Source organism: Balaenoptera physalus (assembly GCF_965194825.1).
Source record: "Balaenoptera physalus genome assembly, chromosome: 16".
Taxonomy (NCBI): domain Eukaryota; kingdom Metazoa; phylum Chordata; class Mammalia; order Artiodactyla; family Balaenopteridae; genus Balaenoptera; species Balaenoptera physalus.
The window spans coordinates 47,632,840-47,653,594 of NC_138898.1; the positions used below are offsets into that span (position 1 = coordinate 47,632,840).

The window sequence follows — 20,755 nt, forward strand, 5'->3', positions numbered from 1 at the left end:
GAACAGCCTTCATATGGGCTGCCCCACCTCCAGACTCTCCTGTCTCTAGCCCACCCTCTATGCTGTCAGTTTAAATACAAATGTGGCTGTGTCTTCATCTTCCCTAATTTTTCCAATGATACCACAGCAGGTGCAGACCAATGAGCCCAGCCCTTACCCACCCTGTCCTGCCAAGCACTGCTCAGGCCGCCAGATCCCCCCAGTTCCTGGAAGACGCCCTTCCACCACTCAACACCCCTGCTCCTTCCTCCTTCTTCCTCCCAACCAACACCCACTTCCTGAAACCTTATTAATTTTCCAAGGTCTAGACTCAGATCAAATGCCACTCACTTTATAACACTTTGTACACATCCTTCAAGAAGTTAACTGCTCTGCCTGCATTTCCTCCCAATTTTGCTTATTCACTTGCAGCACTTTTGTGGTCTTATAATTAGTTTGTCATTCTAACCCCCAGCTACACTGTGAGTTCTTCCAAAGGCAAGGACCGTGCCATACTCACTCCTGGAAACACTCAGTTGTATTTCTGTGGTAAGCATTATCTTTCTCTTTTTCTGCCAGAGCTTCAGTAAATGATAACAATGAGACTGGTTTTTACTCTTACTAACAGCAAAGTCACTTAAAAAATAACATAAAAAGTATCATTTGTAATAACAAAAAATTGTGAACAACTTAAAAGCCCATCAGGTACATGCTACGTCATGGATGAACCTCAAAAACATTCTGCTAAGTAAAAGCCAGTCACAAAAGACCACAAAAGATCCCATTTACAAGATCCAGAACACACAAATCTTTAGACAGAAATAGATTACCTTCAATCTGTGGTTGGGGGAAGGGTGAGGGAGATAGGAAGTGACTAAAAACAGTTACAACACTTCTTTGGGGAATGACAAAAATGTTCTAAATTAGATAACAGTGATTGCTGTACCACTGTATATATACTAAAAACCACTGAACTGTATAGTTTTAACAGGTGAATTTTATGGTATATAAATTATATCTCAATAAAGCTATTTAAAAAAGAAATAAAAACAAAAGGTCAACTTAACTAGGAAAAAAAAGAGCCTGTAGAAAGGACTGATGAACTGTGGTACGTCCATACACTGGAATGCCAGACAAAACTAAGATTCAAAGAAATAGGGCTGGAAGATCACAAATATCTTAAGCCAAAAAAGCAAGGTGAAGAAGAATAAACATAGTATACCACTTACAGGAAGTTATAAAATACACAAAACAGTATTAGGCATTGTTCAGGGATGAATACGGATGCAGTGAAAGCACAGGAAAGAGCAGGGGAATGATGAACACCAATTTCAGGACAAGTGGTGATCTTCGAGAGAGGGAAGGAATGAGACTGGGCTTCAGTTCGTATTTATAATGGGGAGAAACGGATATCAAAACAGGGAGGAAGCTATCAGTGATCTGTGCAGACTCCCTGTAAATCGGGAAAGAGGGGCTTGATCAGAAGCAGTGAATGGGATAAGTGGGAAGGAAAGCAGGAGGTCGATTTAGGAGGTCTATCAAAGAAGATAATCTGATGAGTCCAAAACAAAAACAAGCTCTATGAAGGCAGGAGGCTCTGTGCCTCTCCACCTCACCTCTACATTCAAAGTCCACATTTTCCTTTCTCCTGAGCCAAGCAGACACCACACTCAGGAGGATACAAACCCACTTTCTTTGTGCTCCCCAAGAAGCCAGACGGTAAGTATTTTAGACTTGTTGACCGAATGATCTCAGTTGCAATGACTCGTATCTGCCTTTATAAAGTAAAAGCAGCCCTAAACAAGATGGACATGAATGAGTATGGTTGCATTCCAATAAAACTTTACAAAAACAGGAAACCACTGGTTTACTATATTGCAGCTCTTCAGTGAATGCTGAGTGCAGCTGCATGAGAATTTCCACTTCCACTACCTAGAAAGTATAGCCTGGGGAAGGAAGTATAGGTGGGTCCTAATTTTGAGAAAAGAGCTCCAGGCATTCCCAATAAGAAAACGGAACATATTTTTCTCTCCAGAGTTCTGAGGATATCTTCAACACATTAATTATATAAATTTAGAGTTTCTTTCTTCAAGAGAAAATTCTGATACTCAACAAAGGAACTCACTCTTCAAGAGCCTTGCCATTAAATACAATGCCAGTTACCTCCTGCTAGGTTCAAGAGAGATTCTTAATCAATCAAAGAGTAGCTAAAAGGAGAGCTACTCTGAACCCTAAAACCAATTCATTTCAAATAGCTTTTCTTTATCTTTCGGGTCGTCCAGATGATAAACTGAGCACACAATGCAGCCTTCCCTTTCTATCCCCAGACCACATAAAAGACTAAAAACGGGACTTCCCTGGTGGTCCAGTGATTAAGACTCCACGCTCCCAATGCAGGGGGCCTGGGTTCGATCCCTGGTCAGGGAGCTAACTGCATCCAGCAACTAAGAGCCCGTTTGCCGCAACTAAAGATCCCGCACGCGGCAACGAAGATCCCACGTGCTGCAACTGAGACCCAGCGCAACCAAATAAATAAATAATTTTTTTAAAAAAGACTAAAAACAAATAACCACAATTGCATAACTGTGCTGAAAAACCAAAAGGAGATCCATCTGTGACTGATAAATCACAGGGGATGCCCAAAATGTAGAAAACTAGTAGATCTGATCAGATGGAACACACAGCCTCAAACATGAAGAAATGGGAGAACACAAGAGGGCTCTGGGCCCAGAGGGGGCTCACAGGACAGCGTCTGGATGATCTCACAGCAGGAACAGCCCGGCGGGTCAAGCCCTGCACTCTCCTCTCCCCTGGCCCTCTCAGGCCCCATGTGGACCAGTCAACTTCAGACAGTTATTCCCAGAAAACATGAGTGCTTGCGGAGGAAGGGCAGTCAGTACCCTGGCTGAGCGGCAGTTCCCCGCAGGGGCAGGGAGCACACCCACCCAAAGGCTGGCCGTCAAGGCAGTTCTGCCCTGCAGGAAGCCCACTGCATGGAAAAAGGAAGGGATATATGTATCCCGAACAAGCAGTTGAGAAATTACACTGGTTGTGCACAAATATGCCAAGGAATCAAGATAAAGAAGGTATTTGAAGAAGTAAAGATGGTACACATACACAAACAGTGAATCTGTATAAAAATACTCTCCACAGGTTTTGAAGTAAACCCACAGAATGAACTTCACACCAACCTACTCTTCCAGTCAACCTTATACGGCTTTCTGGCTCTTCAAATGTAAGGCAGAAACCACTACTATCAGTAATACCTAACTAAATGCATTTTTGTGTAAGTCTGAACAATATTTAACAGCAGCACTAGAAATATCAGGACTCATGCCTAAGGTTCCACTGTAACGAGAGCGTCCACTGTTGGACGGTAGATAACATACTGTAGAACTTGGTTTTAGACTTCCCTTAAAGCAGCTCAGAACTCCAGAAAAGAACTGCAAAACACAGGTGACATTTTGGGGAAAAAGGGTCAAAAGCCTACTGAAAAATATAAATTACAGTATTTGCGTTAAAAATTCAGGCCATAAATTTTGATGTAGCTGTCAAACAAAAACACTTAGTATTTTTAGCGATTAGTGTTTTTTCAAGTTGCATGTATATCAGCTCTCCATTTTTATACAGTGTTAGTCAGCAAGGACTACTAATTATCACTAACATTCACGGAACACTTAAAATGGGACAGACACTTCTCAGGGCTTTTACTCACGGATTATTTCCCTCTCTCCTCACAACAACCCTGTGAGGTACAGAGTATCCCACTTACAGATGAGAACACAAATGCTGAGAGGGGTAAGTGGCTTTCCAAAGTCACACTTCTGCCAAGTTCAGAGACCAGGATTGAACCCAGTCACCTGAATTCAGAGCTGGTATCTTAATTGGTATGTCAGACTGATTAATTGCAATTTCACTAGATTCAGCATAAGCTTACTGAACACCTATAATGCATGTCAAGGACTACACCCAGAACTATGGGGGACACATAATATGCAAAATGTGTGAATCTGATCTTCACTCTCCAAGACAGAGATCATACTGGAGAGCTCGGCTACCAGCATGACTGCATGAGGACTTCTGCCCACCTGCTCCCCAGCTGAACTAGAGAAAATCTTTTAAAAAACCAAAACATTTAAAGCCTTTGGAAACAGTCCAAGGAGCAAACAGCAATCTAGTCAAGAAAAGCTTTGAAAATTCAGAAATGACTTCATTTGCAACAGAGCATGGAGAAGTTTACACCCAAGGGCATTCATTCTCAAGAACGGCGTAAGGTGTGGTGAAAAGAACTGAGTAGAGAATCAGGAATCTAATGAAGATACAGCCTAGACCACAGACCAGCTGGTCTGCTGGAGAGAACTGGGGAATAAGACAGCTGGGAGGAACCCTCCTGGGGTTAGAACAGATACCAAACATTAATCTCAGAAGCTAATCCTTGGAAGGTGCCACAATTTCACTGCATTAGTCTGTAGAGGAATTTATTCCCTGAGTGCTGTTGAAAACAATGGCGCAATGGACAAAAATCCATGGAATTTAACTGCTGGGTGATCACACCGAGCAGTTAAGTGGGTGAGAATAGGAGACAGCCCTACGTGTGCCACTGTCATCGCAGGGTGACTGTGGGCACATCCAAACTGCACCTCCCTGAGGAGCAGTATCAGAGGCATAACAACACACTGAGGAAGAAACTCACCTCGTTAAAATAATCCAGCCAGTAGCTACATAAATAACATATCTGGGAACAGCTTGGGGGGACCAGCACCTAAAATATCCTGTTTGCAGGAAAAAAAAAAATTCCAGGCATGCAGAAAAACAGAGAAGTATGACACACATCCTGGAAAAAAGTCAGGCAAAAGAAACTACCTGTGATAGTGTCCAGATGTCAGATTTAACAGAATAGAGTTTAAAGCAGCTATTAAAAATATGTTCACAGAATTAAAGAGACATATGGTTAAAGAATTAAAGAAAGGTATGATAACAACTTTTATCAACTAGAGACAGTAACAAAAATAAGAATTATAAAAAACAAACAAATGGATACTCTGGAGTTGAAAAATACAATAACTGAGATCAAAAATTCACTACAGGGGCTCAACAATAGATTTGAACTGGCAAAAAAAGAATTTTTGGGACTTCCCAGGTGGCACAGTGCTTAAGATCTGCCTGCCAATGCAGGAGACACGGGTTCGAGCCCTGGTCCCGGAAGATCCCACATGCTGTGGAGCAACTAAGGCCGTGCACCACAACTACTGAAGCCTACACTCTAGAGCCCGCAAGCCACAACTACTGCGCCCGTGTGCCACAACTACTGAAGCCCACGCACCTAGAGCCCATGCTCCACAACACAAGAAGCTACCGCAGTGAGAAGACTGCGCACCACAACGAAGGGTAGCCCCTGCTCGCCGCAACTAGAGAAAGCCCACACGCAGCAACAAAGACCCAATGCAGCCAAAAATTAAGTAATTAATTTAAAAAAAAATTCACTACAGGGGCTCAACAATAGATTTGAACTGGCAAAAAACAGAATTCTTGGGGCCGCCCTGGTGGTGCAGTGGTTAAGAATCCGCCTACCAATGCAGCGGACACGGGTTCGATCCCTGGTCTGGGAAGATCCCACATGCCACGGAGCAACTAAGCCCGTGCGCCACGACTACTGAGCCTGTGCTCTAGAGCCCGTGAGCCACAACTACTGAGCCCACGTGCCACGACTACTGAGCCTGCACTCTAGAGCCTGCGAGCCACAACTACTGAAGCCTGCAAGCCACAACTACTGAAGCCCACATGCCTAGAGCCCATGCTCTGCAACAAGAGAAGCCACCGCCATGAGAAGTCCGCACACAGCAGAGAAGAGTAGCCCCCGCTCGCCACAACTAGACAAAGCCCACGTGCAGCAACAAAGACTCAACACAGCCAAAAAAAAACCAAAAAATAAAAAAAGAATTCTTGGGACTTCCCTGGTGGCGGAATGGTTAAGAATCCACCTGCCCATGCAGGGGACACGGGTTTGATCCCTGGTCTGGGAAGATTCCACATGCTGCGGAGCAACTAAGCCCACGTGCCACAACCACTGAGCCCGCGTGCTGCAACTGAAGCCCTCGTGCCTAGAACCCGTGCTCCGCAGCAAGAGAAGCCACCGCAACGAAAAGTCTGTGCACCGGAATGAAGAGTAGCCCCCGCTCACCACAACTAGAGAAAGCCTGCGTGCAGCCAAAAAAAAAGAATTCTTAAACTCAGATAGATTAATAAAGATTATGCGAGCTGAGGAGTAGAGAGAAAAAAGGATGAAGAAAAATGAACAGAGCCTGAGAGAAATATGAGACACAAATAAATACATGAACATACAATTGGAGTACTGGAAGGAGACGGGAGCAAGGAGCAGAAAAAATATTCAAGGAAACAATAACAAAAAAGTTCCCAAATGTATTGAAAAACAATAACCTACACATACAGGCAGCTCTAACAACTCCAAGTAAGATAAGCACAATGAGACCCAAAGACAGATACATCAGAGTTAAAATGATGAAGGTGTAAGACATGGAGAAAACCTTCAAAGAACCAATAGGAAAAATGACGAGTCACTTACAAGAGAACCCCAATAAATTTAACAGCTGGCTTCTAGCAGAAATAACGGAGGCCAGAAAGCAGTGGGAAAACATATATAAAGTGCCGAAACAGAAAAAAAAATGTTAACCAAGAATCATATATCCAGGAAGGCCACTGTTCAAAATTGAAGGTGAAATAAAGACTTTGCCAGATAAACAAAAATTGCATTTGTTGCTAGCTGACCGGACTTACAAGAAATACTAAAGGAAGTTCTTCAGGCTGAAAGTTAAGTGACCCCACTAAAGATAATAATACATTTTTTAATCCTTTCTTTTCTTAACTGCTATTGCAAAAAAACAATGGGATGAAATGATATTTTGTAAAATACTATGGCTTACAACACACACTTTAATATAAATGTAATATATTTCCTAGTAACAGCCCAAAAAGAGGTGGGTAGAAGCAAAATAGCAATGTGCTATGGAAATAACCACAGATGGTAAAGTAATAATTATAGCAATGCACTGTTGGGTTTGTAACATTAATAGATATAATACATATAATGGCAATACCATATAAAAAAGGAAAATGGGGGGACTTCCCTGGTGGTCCAGTGGTAAAGAATCCATCCTGCAATGCAGGGGACGTGGGTTCAAACCCTGTTGGGGACCTAAGATCCCACATGCTGCGGGGCAACTAAGCCCGCGTGCCACGACTACTGAGCCCTCGTGCCTCAACTAGAGAGCCCCGTGTGCCGCAAACTACAGAGCCCATGTGCCACAACTAGAGAGAAGCCCGCACGCCGCAACTAAAGATCCTGCATGCAGCAACTAAAGACCCGACGCAGCCAAAAATAAAATTAAAAAAAAAGGAAAATGGTAATCAAGCCATACAGCAGTAAAGGTTCTGTATATTACTGGAATTCAGCTAGTATAAATCTAAAGCTAACTCTGGGCTTTCTCTGCTGGGGGCCTGGGTTCAATCCCTGGTTGGGGAACTAAGATCTGTAAGCGTGGTGCGGCCAAAAGACAAAAAAAAAAAATCTAAAGCTGATAAGATGTGTATAGTAAGCCCTTAACATATATTTTTTAAAAAGATCACTAATGAAATCTAAATGCTACATTAAAAATACATATAGAAAACAAAGTAAAAGGACAAATGTAAATTCAGTGATGTCAATAACATTAAATGTGACTGGATTAAACAATCCAATCAAAAAACAAAAGTTGTCAGACTGGATTTAAAAAAATATCCAATTATATGCTGTCTACAGGAGACACACTTGAGATTCAAAGATACAGAGTGAAAGTAAATGGATGGGGAAAGAGACTCAAACAACAACCACAAGAAAACTGGAGTGGCTGTACTAGTATCAGACAAAATACCTAGACTTTAAAAAAGACTTACTGGAAATAATGACGTTTTATAATGATAAAAAGGTCAATCCATCAAGAAGACATAACAACTAGAAACACATGCACCTAATAACAGCATCAAAATACATGCAACTTTTAATAAATGACAAAAATGAAAGAAACAGACAATTGAACAATAATAGTTGGAGACTTCAATACCCCATTTTCAATAATGGACAGAATTGGACAGAAGATCAACAAGGAAACAGATAACTGCAACAACACTATAAACCAACCAGACCTAACAGACTTTTACAGAACACTCCACTCAACAGAATATACATTCTCAACTGCATATGGAACATTCTCTGGGAAAGACCAATCGCTGGGCCATAAAACAAACCTCAATAAAAGCATAAAAGTGATGCCAAGTATGTTCTTCAACCACAACAAAGTAATGAGCTCAATAATGGGAGAAAAGGTGGCAAATTCATAAACATGTGGAAATTTAACAACACACTCATGAATAACCAATAAATTGAAGAAGATATCAAAAGCGAATCAGAAAATAATTTGAGAGGAATAAAAATGAAGACACAACATATGAAAACTTACAGTGTAGAGCCCAAGAGCAGTGTTCAAAGGGAAATTTATAGCTGTAAATGTCTATAATAAGAAAGATCTCAAATCAACAACCTAACCTTTATTGTAATCATGTTGATTATAACTGATCTGAAGAAGGCCAAGTGAACTGCATAAGATCACTTGAACACCATGTCTCTTGTAACTATCCTTATATTCTTCTCACAAAAGGTCTATAAAGGGCTTCCCTGGTGGCGCAGTGGTTGAGAATCTGCCTGCCAATGCAGAGGACACGGGTTCGAGCCCTGGTCTGGGAAGATCCCACATGCCGTGGAGCAACTAGGCCCGTGAGCCACAATTACTGAGCCTGTGCGTCTGGAGCCTGTGCTCCGCAACAAGAGAGGCCGCGACAGTGAGAGGCCCGCGCACTGCGATGAAGAGTGGCCCCCACTTGCCACAACTAGAGAAAGCCCTCGCACAGAAACGAAGACCCAACACAGCCATAAATAAATAAATAAATAATTTTTTTAAAAGTAAAAAAAAAAAGGTCTATAAAATATTTGTTTAAAATTTTTTTGTATCAAAATACTTGGAAAATTAGAAGCTTCTTTTTAACATGTATTGATATGACTTGAATTATTATTTTATGAAATTAAGAGCCCTATATACCCATAAATCTTTTCACATATCGTTTAAGCTTAAAAAACAAACAAAAAAAAACCTAACCTTCCACTTTAAGACACCAGAAGAGCAAACTAAACCCAAAGCAAGCAGAAAGAAGAAAACAACAAGTATTAGAGAAAAATTTAATGACAGAGAATAAAAAGAACAATTTTTAAAAATCCATGAAACCAAAGAAGATCAACAGAATTGACAAACCTCTGGCAAGTATGATCAAGAAAGAAAAAAAGCAAGGTGGGAAACCTAGATTTCACTACATGCAAACAGCACAATTCTATACTACGCAATGTTACCAAGAGTCAGACACAAAAATATCCCCACTTTTACTTGGACATATAAACTACCAAAAATTAACTTACCAAATAAAATTCTGAAATATCAGTGCAAGGCACTGTTTCATGCACTTAACTTGGATTAACTGACTTAACCCACACAACCACCTTATGTGGCACATATACAGCTGATCTTCTTTATTCACAAATTCCATATTTGCTAATTCACCTGCTCACTAAAATTTTTTGTAAGCCCCCCCGAATCAGTATTTTTGCACTCTCAAGGTCATTCACAGACACAAGCAGAAGGGTGAAAAATTTGAGTCCACTGACACACACATTCCCAACTGATGTTAAACAAGGCAACATTCTGCCCTATTTCAGCTCTCACACAGAGATGACCAGAGCACAGAGACTGTAGGAACAGGGTGGTGAAATGCAAGAAACTCCAGTTCTTCACCGTTTAGGAGAGTTGAAGTCATTTTCCCAAGACCAGAAAGCTAATGAGTGGAGGACTGTATAAGCCAAGGACACAAAGTAAAGAAACTGATGGTTGAATGAATTAAGAATAGTTAAAAAGCCAAAAAGAAATAAAATGGAATCATAAAAAAGCAGAACAATTGTAAAATGGAAACAAAGCACAGATGAGACAGACAGCAAACATATAGTAAGATTACAAATTTAAATCTAACCATATCAATAATCACATTAAATGTAAGTGTTCTAAATGCCCGATTTACAAGGCAGAGATTGGGAAAACAGTTTGGCAATTCCTCAAAAAGGTAAACATGGAATTACCATATGACCCAGCAATTCCACTCATAGGTATATATACCCAAAAGAATCAAAAGCAGGGACCACTCATAGGTATATACCCAAAGTATTGATCTATTGTACAAATACCTGTGCACCAATGTTCACAGCAGCATTATTCACAATAGTCAAAAGGTAAAAATAACTTGTGTCGGGATATCATTATACAAACTTAAAAATTAACAGTTATAGAATATATGTATCTTCAGGTTTTACAGATGCTCCCAAACTGTTTTCCAATAAAATTCATTGCATTTTCATACAATGGGTTCCACAGGGAAATACTACATAGTAATGAAACAAATATAGATAAATCAAAGAAACATGAAATCTCATAAACACAGATACAAGAGAAAGTAGAGGTTACAGTACCATTTTTAACAATATAAGCATTACCAAAACTACTCTTTGCTATTAGAAGACAGGATGTGGGGTGGCCACTGTCTAGAAGGGAGCAAAGGGGAACTTCTGGGGTACTAATACTACAATAATATTCTGTTTCATAATCTAGATGCAAGTCATACATTTTTATTTTGTGAAAATTAACAAGCTATACACATAGTTATATAACTTCAATATATGAAGAGTTTAAACATTTAAGTGACTATACATGCATATATGTATTTGTGTATATATACTTCAATTAAACGGTTTCCAAAATCTGAAAAAAAAGAGAAAGAAATTGATACATGCTAAACATGGATGAATCTTGAAAACACTATGCAAAATGAAAAAGTGAAATAAACCAGACACAAAATGACAAATATTATATAATTCCATTTATATTAGCTCCTAGAATAGGCAAATTCATAAGATAGAAAGTAGGGGGGGAACAGACCATGTTAACACTACTCAAAAGATCTGGTTACATTAATATTGGACAAAAGAGATTTCAGAGCAAAGAATATCACCAACGATAAAAATCATTTTATAATGATAAAGGAGCACATCCAGGTACTTCCCTGGTGGCGCAATGGTTAGGAATCCGCCTGCCAATGCAGGGGACACAGGTTCGACCCCTTGTCTGGGAGGATCCCACATGCTGCAGAGCAACTAAGCCCACGAGTCACAACTACTGAGCCTGCTCTCTAGGGCCCACAAGCCACAACTACTGAGCCTGCATGCCACAGCTATTCAGTCCGCATGTCACAACTACTGAAGCCCACGTGCCTAGAGCCCGTGCTCCACAACAAGAGAAGCCACCACGATGAGAAGCCTGAACACCGCAATGAAGAGTAGACCCCGCTCGCCGCAACTGAAGAAAGCCCGCGCGCAGCAACAAAGACCCAATGCAGCCAAAAATAAATAAATTTAAAAAAACATAAAAGTATCAAATCTCCAAAAAAAAAAAAGAAACACATTCATCAAGACGACCTAACAATCTTAAGCATTTATGCACTAATAAAAGAGTTTTAAAATGCAAGGAGCAAAAACCAACAGAACTGAAAGAAGAAACAGACAAATCCAAAAAAATTATAGAAGATTTCCATACCCCTATTAAGTATTGATAGAACAGGAGACAGAAAAATCAATGTGTTGTTCAAGTCTTCCATATCCTATCAACCAGCATGATAACATTTATAGAACACTCTACCCAACAACAGCAGAACTTGTGTCTTTTTCAAGTCAAAATGAAACATTTACCAAAACCATATTCTGGGTCATAAAACAAATCAGTTAAGCTTTAAATATGTAATTCAAATTATGGAAAGTTACGTTCTCTGACAAGGGAACTAAATTAGAAATCAATAACAGAAAAAGAATGCCTGGAAAATCCCCCAAATATTTGAAAATTAAGGAACACTCTTCTGAATAACCAATGGGCCAAAGAAGTCAAGGGGATATGAGAAAGTATTTTTTACTGAATGAAAATGAAAAGACAACATGTCAATGCTTGTGGTGTGCCACTGGAACAGCACCTAGCAAGCAGCTTATGGCACTCAACAGAAGCAACTCAAAGAAGCAGCATCAATACAATAACCTCAGCTTCTACCTTAAAAGGACAAGAAACACAAGCTAAACTCAAAATGAGCATAAGAAATAAACAATAAAAATAAGAACAGAAATTGATGAAGTAGAAAACAGAAAAAACAATATAGAAAAATCAATGAAACCAAAAGTTAGTTCTCTGAGATCAGTCTAGCCAGACTGATAATGGAACAAAAGAGAAAGGACAAAATTAGTATCAGGAATGAGAGAAGTGACATCACTATATTTTCTATTGATATTAAAAAGATAATAAGGAATACTATGAACAACCTTATAGCAACAAATTGGACAACATAGACTAACAAAATCTGTGTAAGATACAAACTACAAAAGCTCATTAAAAAAATAGATAATCTGAATACCTCTATGTCTACTAAAAAAATTATATTTTTAGCTTAAACCTTCCCCAAAAAACTTCAGGTCCAGATGGCTTCACTGATGAATTCTACCAAATACTGAAGGAAGAAATAATACCAATTCTACACAGACGCTTCCAGAAAACTAAAGAGGGTATGTAGCTTGCAACTCAATATGAGGCCGAGATTACTCATACCAAAACTGGACAAAAACATTATAAGAACACTATAGACAAACATCTTTTTTGAACATAAATGTAAAAATTCTCAAGAAAATGTTAGCAGACTGACTCCAACAATATATAAAAATAATACACCATGACCAAGTGGGATTTATCCACCTGAAATGCAAGGTGTGTTTAACATTTAAAAATCAATGTAATTCACAATGAAAAAAAGCCCCTAAAAAACAGAAAGCATAGTATGAACTAAAAGCATAATAAGACATCTCTAAGAAAACACAAGAAAAAATCTTGGTGACCTTGGCAAAGATTTCTTAAATATAACACAAAACGCAGGAATACTGAGGAAAAAGAAAGAAAGCAGACTACTAAAATTAAAAACTTTTGCTCTTCTTTGCACTGCTAAGTAAAAAGACAAGCCACAGATTAAGGGAAAATATTTGCAAAAAAAAAAAAAATCAATATGTAAGAAACTCTACAATTCAGTAAGACAAACAACCTAACTTAAAAATGGGCAAAAGATATGACTAGACACCTCACTCAAGAAGACATATAGAAAGCAAATAAGCACCCAAAGAGATGCTTAACATCATTTCTCATTAGGGAAATGCAAATTAAAACCACACTGAGATAACACTACACTAGAATGGCTAAAACTAGAAAAACTAACCATACTAAGTGTTGAACAAGGAAGTGGAACAACCAGACCTCTCATACACCACTGGTGGCAATGAAACGGTACAATCTCTTTGGAAAACAGTCTGGCAAGTTTTTCTTTTTAAATAATCAAACACCTACCATACAATGCAATCAATTCACTCCTAGGTATTTTCTCTAAAGAAATGAAAGCATACATTCACACAAAGATTTGTATACCAATGTTCATAGACTTTTTTTAATAGCCGAATACTGGAAACAATCCAAACGTTCACCAATCAGGTGAATGAATAAACGTGATATATGCACAACACTGAATACTATTCAAAAATAATAAGAAATAAACTACTGATACAAGTACCAACATGGATGACTTTCAAAATAATTATTCTGGATGAAAGTAACCAAGTCAGGTTAAAAAAAAAGAGTACATATTGTATAATTCCATTTATATAAAATTGTAGGAAATGAAAACTTATCTATAGAGTCAGAAACAAATCAGTGGAGTCAGAAATAAATCAGTGGTTGACTAAAGATGGGCAGTGGGGAGGGGTTATGGGGAGGAACAACAAAGGGGCAGAAGGAATGTTTCAGAGATGATGTTCATTATCTTGATTGTGGTGATGGGTTCATGAACATACACATATGTCAAAATGTATTAAACTGTACACTTTAAATATGTGCAGTTTGTTCTAGGTCAATTATACCTCGGTGGAGGAGGGAGGAGAGAACAGAGAAAAGAAAAATAAATCAATCTAGGAGGACCAGTATTCAGAGTTCAGAGAAGGCAGAGTAAAAGGAAAACAAGAAAAAAATCAAAGAGCATTCCCTAGAACTAAAGAACACAAGCCTCCAGACTCAGAGTCAGCCAAGCACTGATCAAAATGAATTGAAATTTTTTTAAAAAAATCTGTACCTAAGTACATAATTACAAAAGCTAATACCACCAAGGATAAAGATCTTTTAAAAATTCAGAAAGAAAAACAGATCAACTACAAAAGAATGAAAGCAAAAGAACACAGAAACCAAGAGCATGGGCTTCCTGGTTTTGACACTGGCTCTGACATCTATTAGCTACAAGACCTTGAGTACCTTACTTAACCCCTGTGTGCTTCACTTTTCTCATCTGTAATAAGAAGAAGGAGAAGGGGGAGGGAGAAGGAGAAATAGTTATGTGGTTGTTATGAGGATTTAATAAATTAATCTGTGAAGTGCCTAGTACATGTTAAACACTACATAAGTGTTAGCTAAATAAATAAATCACATTAACATTCAACTTCTCATCAACAATTCTGGATGACAGAAGTCAAAAGAACAATGCCTTCAAAGTTTTGAGGGAAAGTAATTTTCAAACTCTGCCTAGCTAATGATTATCCACATATACAAGGGTAGAATAGACTTAGAAAACTCACATACCACACACCACTTCTTAAGAACTCAAGGGCTTCCCTGGTGGCGCAGTGGTTGAGAGTCTGCCTGCCAATGCAGGGGACACAGGTTCGAGCCCTGGTCTGGGAAGATCCCACATGCCACGGAGCAACTGGGCCCGTGAGCCACAACTACTGAGCCTGCGCGTCTGGAGCCTGTGCTCCACAACAAGAGAGGCCGCGATAGTGAGAAGCCCGTGCACCGCGATGAAGAGTGGCTCCCGCTCGCCGCAACTAGAGAAAGCCCTTGCACAGAAACGAAGACCCAACACAGCCATAAATAAATAAATTAATTAATTAAAAAAAAAAAAAAAGAACTCAAGTAAGAACAAAAACCAAGGAAGGGTTTAAGCCAAGAGACATAATGATTAGAAAACAGTACCTCCAACTGAAGAAATTTTTTAAAATCTCAGGAAGCAGCTTTCCAGCAAGTCTAAATAACTAGGTGTGACAGCAACAGAAATAAAGACTTCAAGCAGTCTCCACCTAGAAAGACAACTCGACAGAATAACTGATGAAGGAGAGTCTAGATGGGGAACCATGTTTAATGGAAAACAGGCAACATATAGAAAAAGACAAAAGTAGCACAAGAGAAAAAACAGAGTCACAGTACATAACCTGAATCTACACAGTGACAATAATCACCAATACTATTTGATTTTTCATCTTTTGAAACAAACCTGTATAGCCAAAGCCCTGACAATTTAATTCTGGATGCCAACGAAGCAAGAGCACAGCTGAGAAGCTTGGGATGAAGAGTAAGGAAACAGCAGTAGAAAAGCTAGTACCTAACCTCAGGATGTGAAGAATCATGGGATACTTTGTAGAGGAGATGGAATAAAACAATAAAGGAATATTACTTAAATTTATCAAGTTTACCAATAGAAGAAATAAAAATAATGATTAGGAGGATGGGGGCGTGTGGGGAAGGGTGCTGTATAAGTGACTACATCCTCTTCTATCATAGCTAGAATTCAACAGATACACCCAAAATCAATAAATCAGACGCGAACAGGACATTTAGAGATAGAACCAAAAATAGTTTAAAGCAGTTATCACTGGAGAGTAGAAATGGGATAAGATGGAAATAAACTTAAAAAAATTTGATAAAAGTTTTAAAAGCAAAGGACATGAGCATTCAGTTTAACAGCTTCTCTTTGAGAAAAATACAGGGAGTATTGGAAATTCATCAGAACAAGGGTTTCGGTTCCTCCTAGGATAGAAACTAAGCAAAATCAAGATCTCACATCGAATGAACCCTGGAGATCCATCTACCTGTCCAAAAAACAAACGAACGAACAAACAAATCTCACTAGCCTAAGCAAAAAGTTCTCAGTGTCGACTGGGCACTTCCTTCAAAAACGAAGGGGTGGAGAGCATAATGTGCCCCTGAACTTCCCAATCCGGAAATTCTCATTAAGAGTACAAAATCGAACTGGGACGGAAACAAGGAAACGGCAAATACAAAACTCAGGAACGGCCAACAGTCTACGTAACACTAACAAAGCAACAGCAAAAAGTGTATTGTCCAAGTGCATTCAAGAATTCTGAAAATGTCAAAGGCATGCTGCCCAGCAGTCGGGCACCTAGACAAGGGGGCACTTAAGGGACGTCTGTCCTGTCCTAGACGTTTCCGAGGTGCTGCTCTCTCCGTAGGACCTGACAAGAGCAACAAATGGCCTCTCCCCTAGCAGAAAACCTTTCAGGCTGGGACAGGAAACGACAAAAAGCTGCCTCCCCGCCCCCCCCCCCCCCAGCATTACTTCACAAAGTGGTTAGAGGCCGGCAGGGGCACCCGCGCATCCCTAACCAGCTAACTCAGCTGACCAGCCGCGCGCTGCCCGACGGCCGGGGAGCCGCTTCCGAAACCCAAACCTTGCGAGCAGGGAAGAAACAAAGCCGTGGGCGGGGCCTTCCGCCGGGGAATCTGCGGGCCGGGGAGGAGCATCCCTCCGCGAGCTCCGCCGCTCGGCCCTCGCCCCGCCCAAGCCACCCCCAGGAGCCGGAGTCCGAACGCCAATGCCCGCGCCCGCGCCCGGCGGGCCGCGGCTGCCGGGGCGAACGCAGCGCGGGCCCCCGCACGGCGCCCCCCGGGCGGGCGGCGGGCCCCAAGGACCGCGGCCTGGACGCGCCGGGGCTCCAGGCGCTGGCGTGGCGGCCTCCGGGCGCCTCCTCACCTTCTCTTCCACGCAGTTGACAACGATGGACGGGTACTTGCGGCTGAGCCAGCGAAAGAAAGCCGGGACTCCCATAGCGGCGGCGCAGCTGTAGGCGGCTGCCCGGCCCGCGAACGGACGTAACCAGAGACACAGGCAGCAGCGGGCCGCGGGCACAGGCACTTCCTCCCACGTGCACCCGGCGACAGGAAGTGAGGTAATGGCGCCGCCGCCGGGGAAGCCGGGAAGGAAGCTCCGGCCCGGCTGGGCGGAGCGGGCCCGGTCGGGGGCGGGGCTGGCCAATGGAGCGGGCGGCGAGGACAGCAGCCGGCGTGGCTCGGCGCGCGTCCTCTGCGGTACCTGTCCCGGAGCCTCCCCTGCCGCGGGCGCCCCTCGGGCGGAATCCCTGCGCTCCGCAGGCCCCCAGGGAGCCTTGGCCGGTCTGGTCTCCTCTTTCCCACCCATCTTGATTCACGTAGAATCTAAGCATCTACACGCACTCGTTATTTCTGCTTCCTGCTTTCTCCCGGTTTTATGCCACAGTACGCATCTGGACTAGCAACCGTATTTTTTTTTTGATTTTTTTTTTTCAGTCATCAATTTTATGCACATCAGTGTATACATGTCAATCCCAGTCGCCCAATTCACACCACCATCCCCACCCCACCGCGGTTTTCCCCCCTTGGTGTCCATACCTTTGTTCTCTACATCTGTGTCTCAACTTCTGCCCTGCAACCCGGTTCATCTGTACCAATTTTTCTAGGTTCCACATACATGCGTTAATATACGATATTTGTTTTTCTCTTTCTGACTTACTTCACTCTGTATGACAGTCTCTAGATCCATCCACGTCTCAACAAATGACTCAATTTCGTTCCTTTTTATGGCTGAGTAATATTCCATTGTATATATGTACCACAACTTCTTTATCCATTCGTCTGTCGATGGGCATTTAGGTTGCTTCCATGACCTGGCTATTGTAAATAGTGCTGCAACGAACATTGGGGTGCATGTGTCTTTTTGAATTATGGTTTTCTCTGGGGATATGCCCAGTAGTGGGATTGCTGGATCATATGGTAATTCTATTTTTAGTTTTTTAAGGAACCTCCATATTGTTCTCCATAGTGGCTGTATCAATTTACATTCCCACCAACAGTGCAAGAGGGTTCCCTTTTCTCCACACCCTCTCCAGCATTTGTTGTTTGTAGATTTTCTGATGATGCCCATTCTAACTGGTGTGAGGTGATACCTCATTGTGGTTTTGATTTGCATTTCTCTAATAATTAGTGATGTTGAGCAGCTTTACATGTGCTTCTTGGCCATCTGTATGTCTTCTTTGGAGAAATGTCTATTTAGGTCTTCTGCCCACTTTTGGATTGGGTTGTTTGTTTCTTTAATATTGAGCTGAATGAGCTGTTTATATATTTTGGAGATTAATTCTTTGTCCGTTGATTCGTTTGCAAATATTTTCTCCCATTCTGAGGGTTGTCTTTTCGTTTTGTTTATGGTTTCCTTTGCTGTGCAAAAGCTTTGAAGTTTCATTAGGTCCCATTTGTTTATTTTTGTTTTTATTTCCATTACTCTAGGAGGTGGATCAAAAAAGATCTTGCTGTGATTTATGTCAAAGAGTGTTCTTCCTATGTTTTCCTCTAAGAGTTTTATAATGTCCGGTCTTACATTTAGGTCTCGAATCCATTTTGAGTTTATTTTTGTGTATGATTTTAGGGAGTATTCTAATTTCATTCTTTTACATGTAGCTGTCCAGTTTTCCCAGCACCACTTATTGAAGAGACTGTCTTTTCTCCACTGTATATCTTTGCCTCCTTTGTCATAGATTAATTGACCATAGGTGCGTGGGTTTATCTCTGGGCTTTCTATCTTGTTCCATCGATCTATGCTTCTGTTTTTGTGCCAGTACCATATTGTCTTGATTACTGTAGCTTTGTAGTATAGTCTGAAGTCAGGGAGTCTGATTCCTCCAGCTCCGTTTTTTTCCCTCAAGACTAGCAACCGTATTTTTGAAAAGTATTTTGCACTAATGATGGCTGGTTTGCATAAGTAACTCACTTTAAATAGTTATAAAATGGAATGTACTGTTCAGCATCTAATTCAAGCATCCAGCTACATTTATGAGTATAAAATAATTACTGGTATCACTCTCCAGCATTTAATTGAGCTTTTACAATGTGCTAAAGCATTGGCTAAGGGATTCTCAAATTTGATCGTCACTTGGGCATTCTGAGGGTGCTTTTATCATCTTCACGTAACAGATGAGAAGGCCAGGTTGTAGAGGGATTAAGTCACTTGCTTATTCACACAGCTTGTGCTTCAGTCCAGGTAAAGATCATTTAATCCTCTGTCCTTGCACTAACAGAATACTTTTGTCCTTTGTTTTCTGATGGCTTCAAATACATTTTTTTCCAACATATAAAATGGGAGGTGTGGAAGGGGAGTTATTTATGTCCATTTGCTCAAGCCTGTAAGTCTGTCTCCCTGGAATCCCCTCTTGGCTTGATAAATCACACTCAATCCTAAAGACTCACCTCAGGAGGCCTCTGTGAAAGCATTTCCCCCTGCTACCTGGCATGCAGTATTCATGCCCCCTCCTCTGTGGTCTGATGCCACTTTGTTTAAACTGCTGGTGTGGAAATTAGAGAAATGGTGAGCCCATATTTTACCTAAGGACAACCAAAACTACTACCGGGAATTCTATCTGTGGTAAAGTCCTTCATTTCTCCTAGAAACAGCCCCTGCTCAATATCTGGCTTCCCTGCGGAAGTATCTTATAGGAACACATGCCGTAGGCATTTGGTACGGGGATGGGTAGCTGGGCAAGCTTGGCCATTGAGAGTCCTTGCCCAAGCCATAAGGATGGTGAGGCAATCCCTCCCAGATGGTTGAAAGCCAAAAGATAAGAATGGGACTTACTGCCAGTCTGCAATGAGAGGAGCAGATTTAGTCCCTGGTTTCAGTGGGTTTTGAGTACAGCTAAATCCCTCTTCCTCCAGTTTGGTTGGTAAACCTGTCTAATTCCATGAGCCAACAAATGATCCTTTTGCCCTAAGATGTTTTGGGCTAAGTTCCTATCCTTCGCAAAGGAAAGAGTCTTCTGCCAATTCATATCCTATGTATTCCCTCTTCCCCCTCTTCTCCAGAAATATCTCCCAGCACATGAGCCCAGACTGGCTCCTGCCTGCCCTCACCTTCCATAGCACTCCTTGACTTCTAACACATGGTGTTGTGTCTTACATTGTTTCCTATCTCATCTGTGAACATCCTCTTTCCTCTAACATATCAGGATAAGCTAGGCTTTGCTGTGGTAATAAGTAATGCCTGAAATCTCATCAGCTGACCATATGTGCGGTTGAGCTACCCTACAGGGCTGTCCTCCACGTGGTGACTCAGGGATCCAGCTGCTTTCATCCTGTGGTTCTGCCAGCTCAACACATGACCACCACAGCCACTACCAAAGGAAGACAGGGCAGGAGGGCTGCCCTGGATGTTTTGAAGGGCCAGACTTGATGGTGGCTTACATAATTTCTACTTGCAACCGTTTGACCAAATCTCAGTCACATGGTCCCAACCCAACTGGAGACAAGATTGGGAAATACAGTCTTTTGGAGTGCTCAAGAATAGGAAAAGGAAACAGGACTGGTGAACACACCTTATCTCTGCCACACTCTTTAATTAAGCTGAAAATCAAATTATTAAATATGTATTTAAGGTCCACAGTCCCTGCTGCCTGCCTATGTTGGGCACCATT

General features: G+C 41.2%; 1 protein-coding gene across 1 annotated transcript in view; it reads right to left on the reverse strand.

Moving 5' to 3' along the window:
* Positions 1–17,205, reverse strand: part of XRN2 (5'-3' exoribonuclease 2) — a 78,875-nt gene extending 61,670 nt beyond the window's left edge. Inside the window, exon 1 of the mRNA XM_082431643.1 lies at positions 17,014–17,205. Within this exon, the coding sequence (XP_082287769.1) occupies positions 17,014–17,088 (75 nt within the window). The 5' untranslated portion in view covers positions 17,089–17,205. The remainder of the gene's footprint in view (positions 1–17,013) is intronic.
* Positions 17,206–20,755: the final 3,550 nt, after the last annotated feature.